The sequence below is a fragment of the Hoplias malabaricus genome, chromosome 15, assembly GCF_029633855.1.
Source record: "Hoplias malabaricus isolate fHopMal1 chromosome 15, fHopMal1.hap1, whole genome shotgun sequence".
Taxonomy (NCBI): Eukaryota; Metazoa; Chordata; class Actinopteri; order Characiformes; family Erythrinidae; genus Hoplias; species Hoplias malabaricus.
The window spans coordinates 9,184,123-9,196,871 of record NC_089814.1 but is presented as its reverse complement, the minus strand read 5'-3'; the positions used below and the strand labels follow the sequence as shown (position 1 = coordinate 9,196,871).

The 12,749-nt window shown below is 43.0% G+C and overlaps 2 protein-coding genes and 1 non-coding gene across 3 annotated transcripts in view; 2 read left to right on the top strand and 1 right to left on the bottom strand.

Moving 5' to 3' along the window:
• LOC136668999 (small nucleolar RNA SNORA73 family) lies at positions 1–196 on the top strand. Its single transcript, XR_010795573.1, has one exon. It is a non-coding gene; the product is annotated as a small nucleolar RNA SNORA73 family (small nucleolar RNA).
• Positions 197–327: 131 nt separating this feature from the next.
• glrx (glutaredoxin (thioltransferase)) lies at positions 328–3,435 on the top strand. The gene is made up of 3 exons (XM_066646382.1): positions 328–1,090; positions 1,842–1,966; positions 3,275–3,435. Exons 1-2 carry the CDS (start codon positions 884–886, stop codon positions 1,953–1,955), a joined length of 321 nt encoding a protein of 106 aa, XP_066502479.1. The 5' UTR covers positions 328–883; the 3' UTR covers positions 1,956–1,966; positions 3,275–3,435.
• The window catches only part of rhobtb3 (Rho related BTB domain containing 3), a 27,293-nt gene continuing 17,059 nt past the window's right edge, over positions 2,516–12,749 (bottom strand). Inside the window, exons 8-13 of the mRNA XM_066646381.1 lie at positions 10,228–10,337; positions 7,975–8,081; positions 7,388–7,557; positions 6,335–6,501; positions 4,344–4,440; positions 2,516–3,412 (exon numbers count right to left, since the gene is read on the bottom strand). Of these exons, the coding sequence (XP_066502478.1) occupies positions 3,294–3,412; positions 4,344–4,440; positions 6,335–6,501; positions 7,388–7,557; positions 7,975–8,081; positions 10,228–10,337 (770 nt within the window). The 3' untranslated portion in view covers positions 2,516–3,293. The remainder of the gene's footprint in view (positions 3,413–4,343; positions 4,441–6,334; positions 6,502–7,387; positions 7,558–7,974; positions 8,082–10,227; positions 10,338–12,749) is intronic.

The following is a 12,749-nucleotide window of genomic DNA, read 5'->3' as shown; positions in this document are numbered from 1 at the left end:
CCAATGCGGACAGCCTGTGAGTCGGCTCTCATATGACTCAGTCCGTGTGTCGTTTGGGACCTTAACACAATAGTACCATGACGTACAGTCCATTTCCACGACCTTTTTACGTTCTTGGTGAGCGTCCTGTATAATACTAGATCTTCCCAGAGCCCCAAGGCTGTTACTGGGGAGGTAAACCATGCAGTACACGTTAGGGGAGGCACGGGGGCGTAGCAGGTAGTGCCGCAGTCACACAGCTACGTATGGCGACACAAATGTGTCCATAGGGTTGAGTGTGTGTCACTTCCTGTGAAGGACTGGCGCCCCCAGGCTGTCAGCCATGGCAGAGCATTCAGTAAGGACAGCTGTTGAGGTTGGACGCTTAGTTCTGGATCACAAACCCCACTCAGGCCCATCCCAAAGATACTGGATGGTGTTCCAAAAGACTGTGTTCAGTGCTTAAGCATTTATACCTTTCTAAATGGCGTTTGGCTTTGAGTATGGGGAACTTAAGCTCGTGTGCAGCTGCTCCAAATTACATTTAACCCCGTGTAAGAGTCGTCAGTGGAGGTACTGGAGTAGCTGAGTGCAGTCATTAGTAGGTCTGTCTGGGTACTTTGGGAAACGGTGTATTTTACATTCCAGAGAAGTGTCAGACTGAGTTCATTAGGAAATGAAACATTAAAATGGAGTCAGTGGGGTGCTGTGGTCCTACGAAACGACGCTGTCGTTATATGACGACGTAGAAAGGACTGGACTCCTCCTTCAACACAAACTAAAAGAGTTTTGTTGGTTAGTTTCTCTCTCGGCACTATCCAGTGCTCTTCTGAGACAAGCTGTAGTGATATACACTTGGGCGACGTAAGGAAAAGGGCAGGAGAAGAGTGTAAAGGGCAGCAGCATGGCTCAGGAATTCGTTACGTCGAAAATAAGAGGAGACAAAGTGGTGGTGTTTCTGAAGCCCTCTTGTCCCTACTGCGTCCTCGCTAAGGATGTGCTGTCCAAGTACAAATTTAAAGCTGGACATTTGGAGTTCGTCGATATCAGTGGACTGGACATCATGAGCGGCATACAGGACTATCTGAACAAGATAACTGGAGCACGAACTGTGAGTGTGTTCTTCCTGTTTTCGGTGTTTTCCTCGATTAAGATTCTTCATCTTATCCACACAGTGCCTCTGTAGAAAAATAGGCTCTGCTCTCCTTTTATTTTTTGAATATTTCTAGGAGGTCTACCTTCGGGCGTAACTTTTTCTTTGAAATGAAACGACGAGCCATTTTCCTTTGAATGGAAAATTGGACGCGCGCTTAAGGCACCGTCTTAAAAGTGCACACGATGTATGCAGCTGCTTATGATACTCTTTTTAATGGACATTAGGCTGATAATACTTTACAAAGCGACTGTGTGTGTGTGTTTACCAGGAATGTAACATCTTGTGGGAGTCAAACCCTGTTTTCACACATTGTAGGGTCTTCTCCTGAGAGCCAATCCATTTTTAAAGAAGACGGTGTGTTAGGATCATGGTTAATGATAGGGAGATATTACTTATGGATGATGTAAGGGCAAGTCTCCAAGAATGGAATGGATTCCTGGCACACACCCAAATTATTTACAAAATAAGTTGTGTGTGGTTGTGCCAGGAATATAAGACACTGGGGTCTAAACTCTTTTTACACACTCCCTTTTCTTCCTTGTGGGTTCAAAGCAACGAAAATGTTTAAATTTTATGGTGAAGTCGTGCTAGCTGTTCTTCTGGGCTCGCCACAAAATGAAATGAAGTAATTCTAATGTTTCACAATGCATTGAAAAAACAACAACAAAAACAAAAAAAATAAACATGCCCTTGTGTTTGTGTGTAGGTGCCCCGTGTGTTTATAGGTGAGAAGTGTATTGGAGGGGGCAGTGATGTGTCGAATCTGGACAGTACTGGCCAGCTGGAGGGAAGGCTGCAGGAAATAGGAGCTCTGCAGTGACGTTGCAGCAGGTAAACAAGCACGTCATAATACACAGCCCAGCAAAACAGGCCACCTGTGCGTGTCTCTGGTTTTCACCCCATCTTTCTGCATGCTTGTGTAGCAATTTACTACAATACACTCACTCCTCTATTCCCTCCTGTAATACCTCACTCAAACCTTTATTCGTTATCAAGTAAAATGTTTTAATTTTTATGTACTTTTCTACTTTTGTTCTTGTTCTTTGTTTTTCTTTTCAGTTTTCTCATCTATATATCGCTTTATGTTTCCTATACACACACACACACACACACTCAGTTTTATAAGCAAATACAAAAGCAGTCCTTGGTAGCACCTGCTGCTGCTGTGTTTTTTTTTAGATTCACAGTCAATCTTCGAAAACTCTCCACCAGAGGATCCTTCTAAAATGTCTTTATTCAGTGTGAGATGAAGATAAACAGGTGAAGATATACTAGACTAAAGACAGCCAGAACAGGCTCTAGGTCCGACACACTGACTGACTCCACTAAACAATCCACATGCTGGATGCATATACTGCATACATAGTTATTTTTCAAATAAAAACCTCAGATGTACATGTTACAAAAATAGTTGCATCACCGTAAAATTATCAGAACCTCATGGCAAAAAATAAACATTTGAGGTGTTATTCAAGTTGTTTCGCAAGAGTAATCACAATTTAAATAAATTCTCACCATGACAGACCATGGCAGACCATGAGAATGTGATAGAAATCTCTAGAGAGCATGAGATTGACCCTACCCTGTTTAACACTTTGGGGTTTATTCCAGCCTTTAATGAATTTATTCCCTCAAGCTCTCTGGCCAAGCTCCATCCATGACTTACCTTGCTACGGATATGCTGTTATTGTAGTCAGCAGTATCTGTTTTAAAGTCACAGTTTGTTTCCGTTTATTCAAATCAGGGCACCATGAGAAACACAGTAATGTCCGTAGCCACAGTGTCCACACCATGACGGTCTGCTGATGTCACGGGGTCGATGGTCAGAGTTCATACAGACAGGGTCCATCAGCAGTTCATCAGAAGTTCACATGAGAATTCCATTAGAGTTCTGTCATGATTCCATTAGAATTCCATCAGAGTTCCATCAGAATTCTACAAGAATTCTTTACGTTACAACCAAGTTCCCTCAGTGTTCCAATAGATTTCTGTCACAATTCTATGAGAATTCCATCAAAGTTCCATTCATATTTCCATCAGAATTCCACAGCCTCCTGTATGGAGAACAAAAGTAGGATTCCTGTCTGCCTGTGGTGTGTTTATGACTCCTGTTCCTTTCCCATCCCCTCTCATCTCCAGCTATTCCAAGTGAGAGAGGTCACATGATGCTGCAGCGGGATTTGCGCAGCTGTCTGCGGCGCTGCTGATACTCGCTCAACTCCTGCAGGTATCCTCTGGAAGGCCATCGCAGACGTTCCACCTGCTCTCTCTCCTCCTCTGTCCGACACAAACACAATAACTACACAGAAGCAATACACACCCTTCCACATACGTCCAGTTCCTATCAAACTTTTCTTTATTTATGTAAAAAAATATTTTTTACAATTTTGTCAGTAGTCACTGATATTAAAAAAAACTAAATATTGGAGATATTTGTCCTGACAACAGCAAACACTGAGTCTATTCTTCACTCAAGGAATGTTTGATACCCCGCATTTAGTTTTGCACTGAGGTGAAAAGGCTAATCTAGGTTAGACCTATTCAATAAGCAGTTATTTGATATAACATCTAGGTTTAAGATGGTTAAGACATGCATGATGCTAATGGGCATTCGATTAAATGCTTCCATTACTTATGTGCAACATTAACCTTGTGGTTCCAGTGCAAAACTAAGTGCCACAAGACATAATTTTCTCAATCAGTAATTTTTTTTTAAGTAATTAAATGATATACAGTGTATGTCATCTCTTTAATCCCAAAACCGTTATATACTTTTCCTTCTTGTAAGTGTTTGGAAGCCATCTATAAAAAACTCCAGATCCGTCCCACCATTTGAAACACACCTCTCTAGTTTTGTCAGTTAAAAGTTGCAAGTTACTCTTAAATAAACTAGAATGCATTCCATGCTTTTTGCTTTGTGTTTTTTAGTGTCTCTTAGTGTCTGACTTAAACAACACTCTACAAACAGAAAGGGTATAAAAGGCTTGAAAATCAGTGCACTCAGGACACAACACCCTAGAGCTATACCTTGATTAGCATTCTCTGGTTCCCAAGAAATGCCAGCAAGCCTGTAGTGATTTGTACGGGTTTAATGTACTGTAGCAGCTGTTTGGGGGTCAGGGCATTCGGTCGGGTTTTTCAAGTTGTAAACAATGACCCCGTGATTTCAGTAATGATTCTGAAGCAGATGGTGTCCTGGACAGCTCACCTGATAGCTCCAGGAAGTCAGGCTTGTGGCTAAAGATCAGGTAGTTGTTGGCGATGAAGTGGAGCAGCCAGACATACAGTTGGTCAGCATTGTGGCACTGTGTGTGGAGAAGGAAACAAAACAAGTCATTACACTCCAACAGAAAATGTACTGTCAATTACAAAGAGCAAATGTATATTGGCACTGGACCGATAACAGTGCGTACAACTGTAGCATTTGCACAGAGTCTATACCACCTCTCAGTGTTTAGCTGTAATTTTAATGCCTGGGACCCATCTCCTGTATGCTAGACTGCTGGTCTGATTGTTTTGGGAGGTTGGTTTAGTTCACACAAAATGTAGTCCAAGATGTACAACACTTCTTGTGTGTAAAGTTGTTTAAATATATTTATTTGTTTATAAATTGTGTTTTAGCCTGTTTAAAAAAATATATATATATATATATTAATTCATTCATTATCTGTAACCACTTATCCAAGTCAGGGTCACGGTGGGTCCAGAGCCTACCTGGAATCATTGGGCGCAAGGCGGGAATACACCCTGGAGGGGGCGCCAGTCCTTCACAGGGCGACAGACACTTTGGAGTCGCTAATCCACCTACCAACCTGTGGTTTTGGACCGTGGGAGGAAACCGGAGCACCCGGAGGAAACCCACACGGATACAGGGAGAACACACCAACTCCTCACAGACAGTCACCCGGAGCGGGAATCGAACCCACAACCTCCAGGTCCCTGGAGCTGTGTGACTGCGACACTACCTGCTGCACCACCGTGCCGCCCGTATATATATATAAGTGAACACAGTATAATGTATATACGGTGTATATACTGTTCTCTTCCTCCTTCCTCTTGTATTGATTTATACTATTTCTATATTGTAACTATCTATATTGTAATGCAACATTGAATATGATAAAAGCACTATATAAATTGAACATGCAGTTTTAGCCAGATTTAGACTACAAAAATTCCACTAGGTAAATAATGGTAAAACTAGGTAAAACATTCAGGTGTATTGGTGAATTGGCTTCTCTAATAACTGTCCTGGTGTGTGAATGAATGTCTGTATGTGTGAGCCCAGATATGGATTGGCACTCTGTCCTGGGTTAAACCCTAGTGCCCGATGCAGTCCTCCAGGTGGACGGTCGTTTCTGGTTGAGAGTACGCTGTGCGCGTTTGGCTGCCGCTTCTCGCCAGTGTGTGTGAATTGAGTGTTCTGAGCAGTGTAGATTGTAAAGCGTCCTTGGGTGTCTAGAAAGGCGCTATATAAGTGTAACAATAATAATAATAATAATAATAATTCAGAATGACTCCTTTTACATTTGACAAAGGCAGCCCACAGTAAACTGACTGGGATGTTTTATTTCAGTTTGTTGGTTGATAAGACCCCCAGAGTCCCAAATGAATATACAAAAGCAATGCCGTAGTATTTTTTTTTATAATATATCTAACCTTTAAAACCCTTTAACATTAAATAGTTCTTTGCTTGGTGAACAGTTAGAGGTTAGAGTAAATCCGGCCAAATCCAATGTCACCACAAGTCAAAGTCAGTCTTTGTTTCTTATTTTCTTTCTTTCATACGTTATTGATTCATTTATTTATATTTAATTTTTATATTTATTTTTATTAAATAATGTGAACAATATGTCAAAGATATGTGTAAATTAAAATATATAAGACGTTGCTCAGGTATGAATTGAACAAAATATTTTAATAGAAACATTATAACAAATAAATATGTAATAAGTTAAATATAAAATGTATGAAAACCAGCATTGTAAAAAGTTTTTTTTCTTTTGTGCAACAATAGCACTGTGGCTATATAATGTACACTGAGTGCTTTACAGGTTTAAATTGTTCTTTAATATGGTTGCACGTGACTGGACTTGAAGTGTCTGCCAGATTGGAGTTTTATGAACAGATCGGGTGACCGAGGAGGTGCAGCCCCGATGTAAAGTGTTTAAGGCTCTCCTGAGATTGCGCTGAACCCACCTTTGCTCTCCGCAGTAGGCGTATGACGCTGATGCTGGTGGAGGCCAGTTCTCGGCTGGGCATGCTCTGCAGGTACGCACACACACACACCTCACAGAGGTGCTGCAGACGCTTCACCTGATACATCTCCGCACAGACCAGCACAGCCATAGCCTGCAACACACTGGCTAAACACACACACACACACACATAAACACACCCGAACACACAGCTGTCAATCACTCCCACCTCCTCTGCTCTCCCCATCAATCAACCCATCACCCGTTAGCCCTCTGATACACTCTGCTGCTGTTCATATTCATTCACTGGCAAATCAACTCCAGCTCATTCTTCCAAAAGACAGTGCTCTCTGTCTGATGTATTCAGGACAAGTACAGCATTCATCAAATCAAGTCAAACAGCTCCAGGCATCGCCGTAAAAGTTGAAAAGTTGAAAAGCCCTTATTTAATTCAGTCTGATTTGTCAAAAACAAGTATGACCTATTACTTATTTGATATAAAAATATACATTAAACAAACAGTCCTTTAAAGTAAATAACAATGAGAATCTTGTAAAAGTAAATATCGATGAGACACATGGTAGAGACCCAGTAAGCAGGTAGGCAACACCTGTTTTCAAAGAGATCCGTCTTATTAGAACAGTTTAAATGATGTAGCAGTCTAGAAATAAAAAGCATAAAGGGGCAATAAAATTCCTAATGTTTACTTGCATTTTCATTCACTCATTCTCTCATCTTCTGCAACTGATTAATTCTGAGGCCAGAGCACCCAGAGGAAACTCCACACAGAGAGTGGCCCGAGGCAAAGGTCAAGCTCTCGAGCTGTGTTGCAGGGAGACTGGCCAGATCGCCTCTGTGCATCATCTTTTGTTGATTAATAATACATTTTCACTACTGCCAACGACTACCTCTAATTCTTAAGCTCATTAACAAGCCTCCAGTACCAGGGCTGGGTAAACATTATTCAGAAGGCAGGTTAAGCCTGTGTAATAATTATCACGCACAGTACAGTGGTCTTAAGGTAAAAGCCATGTCGTATGTGCAGTGTCCTCACCTGGGCAGCAGGTGTCAGTGTAGAGGTACTCCAGAAACGCGAGGAAAGTATCTGAGGAAACTCCATGGATTGGCACCACTCGACTCCGGGCCTCAGCATACTTCCCACTGAACATGGCCGCCATAACGTCACAACGGGCCACCAGCACAGCTCTGTGAGCTGGCAACACACTCCCTATAAGCAAAAATCCAGCAGACCACCTTAATATAAACAGACTCACCCACTCCTAGTGGAGCACCTTAGCATAAGCACTCTCATACACTTCCTTTAACTAGACCCCCTGCAGACCACCTTAACTTAAACCCACTCATACACTCCCTGTAAACACACAACTAGAAGACCGCCTTAACATAAAAACACTCACACACTCCCTGTCACAAAACACCCAGTGGACCATCTTAACATTAACACATTCTGTCATAACCACATACCCAGAGGACCATCTTAACGTAAACACTCACACTAAACATACTCACATAAAGCCACATCACATGTGAAGTGGGGCTCTTATAAAGAAGCACATGCTTCTACTGATGAGACCTTCTTCATATTAGATGATGAGTGTGTGTGCATGTTTCCATAAGCACTTGCCTTGCACCATGAAAATGACATCAGAGTAAAGAGGGGAATTGAAGAGGTTGCCCAGTGTCTGAGGACCTTGCTGGGAGCGAGGAGTGGGTGTGTCCCTGGGGACCTGTTTAGAGAAAATACATTCAAAAGTGACCTGAGGAGATCTAATTAAAATTAATTTGGTAAAAAATCTGATTTGCATAGTTGCATAATTTTCCCTTTGTCCCAAATGTGTCTGATTAGCCAAGGCATGTTCAGGATCTTAAGTTTAATTTCTCTGGAGATAGCGGGGCAATGTAACTAACAAGTATCCAAAGCCTATATCGGATGTTCAATCTGCACCAAAAGTAAGAAAAATAAAGCTTATTAATTCAAACAAATGGAAAGATTAAGAACTTTACTAAGAGTTTTACTTACTTTCAGATGGAAAATATATTGGAACTAGCTTGTAATTCACTCACTCACTGACTTTCTCACATTTAACAAAATGCTCTACAAGGGATGTTTTTTCACTACCTTGCATCACTGACACTGCATGTCCTTGCCCAGAATATAATTACTTTACAATCTCCCTTAGTTTATTCTATGATTTAATGGCCTGCAAAGAATATAAGGTACCAGACTCTTTGTAATTCTACAAAATCAGGCATCATAAGAACTCCATCCATTATCTGTAACCACTTATCCAATTTAGGGTCGCGGGTGGTCCAGAGCCTACCTGGAATCATTGGGCGCAAGGCGGGAATACACCCTGGAGGGGGCGCCAGTCCTTCACAGGGCAACACACACACACACACACTCACACATTCACACCTACGGACACTTTTGAGTCACCAATCCACCTACCAACGTGTGTTTTTGGACTGTGGGAGGAAACCGGAGCACCCAGAGGAAACCCACGCAGACACAGGGAGAACACACCAACTCCTCACAGACAGTCACCCGAAGGAAACCCACACAGACACAGGGAGAACACACCACACTCCTCACAGACAGTGACCCGGAGGAAACCCACACAGACACAGGGAGAACACACCACACTCCCCACAGACAGTCACCCGGAGGAAACCCACACAGACACAGGGAGAACACACCACACTCCTCACAGACAGTGACCCGGAGGAAACCCACACAGACACAGAGAGAACACACCACACTCCTCACAGACAGTCACCTGGAGGAAACCCACACAGAATACACCCTGGAGGGGGCGCCAGTCCTTCACAGGGCAACACACACACACACACACACACACTCACACATTCACACCTACGGACACTTTTGAGTCACCAATCCACCTACCAACGTGTGTTTTTGGACTTTGGGAGGAAACCGGAGCACCCGGAGGAAACCCACGCAGACACAGGGAGAACACACCAACTCCTCACAGACAGTCACCCGGAGGAAACCCACACAGACACAGGGAGAACACACCACACTCCCCACAGACAGTCACCCGGAGGAAACCCACACAGACACAGGGAGAACACACCACACTCCTCACAGACAGTGACCCGGAGGAAACCCACACAGACACAGAGAGAACACACCACACTCCTCACAGACAGTCACCCGGAGGAAACCCACACAGACACAGGGAGAACACACCACACTCCTCACAGACAGTCACCCGGAGGAAACCCACGCAGACACAGGGAGAACACACCACTCCTCACAGACAGTCACCCGGAGCGGGACTTGAACTCACAACCTCCAGGTCCCTGGAGCTGTGTGACTGCGACACTACCTGCTGCGCCACCGTGCCACCCATCATCATAAGATCTCACACAACAAAATTAATCCAAAGGACATGAAAATGTGAAATGGAAGGATGGCATGCCCCCACTTGCCTCATACAGTTTTGTATAGTCATTAAGTGTGCATGATGTTAATAAGCATATGCCTCCATTATTTGTTAGCTTTATTAGTCTCGCAGCTCCAGTGCAAGTCTAAAGCACTGAAGCTCTGCCATCAAACATGTCTTGGCTGACCAATAGCAGGTGGGGTAAGTTGATTACTTTTTTTTATATGACAAAGGTTCCACCTATAGTTGAGGGCATAGTTCAGTTTAGTTTATAAGGCAACTCCCAATCTGTTAATTAACACAGGTTTACAAGAGCACTGTGTGAGCACCAGGCTATTGACTTTATTTCGGAACTAGTTACACTGTAGGGCTTTTCCCTGTTCAGTCACCACAGAGCTCCTTTAAAGAGAACACTTCTCTAAAATGAGATCTCCATGTTTCACAGACAGAGTGACCCATGTCCTGCCTTTTCTCTCCCAACGAAGGAGCGTATTCTCTCCATCAGCTGGGCCACTGCTAAAGGGTTCTTCAGCTTCTCTGCTAAAGCCTCTTCAAGATACTCCCATTCCCATGCTCCTGTGATGGAAACACACACACACACACACACATACAGATCTGTGAGTTTATTATGCCAAGCCATCATGCATGACTTAGCTGTCTAGATGAATACAGAATAACTCTCTCCCTCACTGTGGCAGTTCAGAAGTCGATGCATATAAAATAACAGATCAATCCCTTGGGGAGAATACAGAGTGGTGTGTGCAGCAGTTTTAATGATACATGTAAAATGGCCCTGCACGAAAAACCTTCATCGTAATCTTCACAGTAGCTTTTAAGAGATGTACTGATCCTTCCCATTCATATCTGATACCTAATTTTGAGGTATTATCTGATATCCATTGCCGTTCATTTCCTCTTTCATTTAAAATGTATATAACTCACTGTGTCAGTTCTTTCATGTCTTTTCACTCTAATAAAGTGGTGCAGAATATCAGGTCAGTGTTTTGCCATTTTCAATATTCCATTAAAAAATGCGAACGGCATGTACTCTTACGGGTGGTAACGACCACTGCTAGGAAACGTGAGCTGATTCATTTCCTCTTCATATTTGTAGTTATCACAGGGGGCTCCTGAGTGGTGCAGTGGTCTTATGCACTGAAAATGGCTTAATCATCAGGAGCCCTTGAGTCTGATCCCTGGTGAGGCCTCAGCCATCCAAACCCAGGAGTCCTAGAGAGCACAATTGGCCTGGCTCTCTGAAGGGGTAGGATGGCCCCCTCTCTCCCCCATTCTCTCTGCACAGGCTGTTGGCCAGCATGGCTGTGTGTAAGCTAATGTGACAGACCTGGGCTGTTTGTCTTCTCCTGTGCATTAAGTGGATCAGTGTTCTTGCAATAGCAGCAGTTCAGAAATCATTGTTGGTTGTTTTCATGTGTCTGAAAGAAACATCTGTTCACCCTCAACCTCCCAAGGCTGGTGACACTGTTGGCAATCGGGAGAGACTCTGTGACGGGTGGAATGGGCTATGACTAATAATTAGGTTTAGAAAAGCTAAATAATTGAAGATGTCATTTGAGAGATACAAGGCTTTGACATGAGAATGATGCTACTTCGCCTTGACACCGACATTGCTCATAAAAACAAAAGGTATTTCAGCTGGCACTTTGTCATTTAGATGGAACAAGCAAGTGATCAGACATATTTCTGAAATCTCAGATTTGCCTGATAGACGTATCGGCTTATCTTCCTCATAAATCAAGGCTTCTGACATGTGAAGAACAGATATTCCTGTCGTTTTAAAGCTTCATTTTTTCTTAATGGGCTGCCTGCCCTTGGACTAAAGGATGGAGAGAGGTGTTCCACAACGCCCCGATATTTCAGGATAGAGTGATCTCATTGCTTTGTGGCTCACCTTCCTAGAGCCACACTCGCCCTAATCCTGATGAATGTGTCTATCACATCCAACCAATTCACCCCAGCCATAAAGTCCAGTCTCACTCTGCAATTGAGCTGCAATCAAATCAATCCATAATCTTTTCTTGCGTTTGAACTCTTGATTTACAGCGACAGCATTAAACTTTTTTTTTTTTTTATCTCAGTCCTGATCCTGAATACTTGGATTATTTATTTCCAGTCGCCCAAAGGCATTTTCACACACATACGCAGCTAATATAGGCACAGAATCACAATTATGCATTCAGCACCACACGTCTACAGATGCAGCACATCCTCACATACAGACACACATCCCTCTACCTACTCTCTTTCTCTCTCACTGTCTCTCTCTCTCCCTTTCTTCGTCTCCTCTTTCCTCATCTAATTCTTGCTTGCTTTTCTCCTTCCCTTGTCATTTTTGCTGTTTTTCTATTTTCCCTCTCCGTTTTTCTTTCTCATTTTCTTTCTTTATCATTTCCTCTCATTCTGTTTCACTCTGTCACTCCTGTTTCTCTCCCTCTCCTCATATTCCTCTTTTATACTCCTTCCCTCTCTTCAGCTTCATGTTTTCTCTCTGTGCTCCATTTCTGTTTCTCTCCCATTCCCCACCCTTATTTTTTCTAATATCTCAATACTTCTCTCTCTCTCTCTCTCTCTCTCTCTCTCTCTCTCTCTCTCTCACACTTCTGCCCCTTCTTCTCCCCCGCAATCCACTCTCTCCCTCTCTCTCTCTGTCTTACACACAGACACAGACATACACACACACCATTTCACTCACTTTGACCTTCCTTCTTTCTTTGTCTTTGTCAAGGATTCTTGTCATCACATTTCTTAACATCTCTCGTTCCATCTATTTCTCTCTTTCTCCTTCTTCACCTCATCCACTCTCCACCTCTTCCTCTTTCTTGTTTCACTTCTCCATTTACGTCTCCATTTTCTTAGCCTTTTTATCTTGACCTTCCTCTTCCCCACTCACTCCCCCACCCTCTCTCTCTCTCTCTCTCTCTCTCTCTCTCTCTCTCTCTCTCTCTCTCTCTGCTTCCCTCCCTTCAC

What these genes read in the sequence shown, in the direction of transcription:
- glrx (XM_066646382.1), top strand. Translation starts at nt 884, where the DNA reads ATGGCTCAGGAATTCGTTACGTCGAAAATAAGAGGAGACAAAGTGGTG. An exon ending in AGATAACTGGAGCACGAACT is followed by an intron (nt 1,091 to 1,841) that starts GTGAGTGTGTTC and finishes GTTTGTGTGTAG; the next exon opens with GTGCCCCGTGTGTTTATAGG.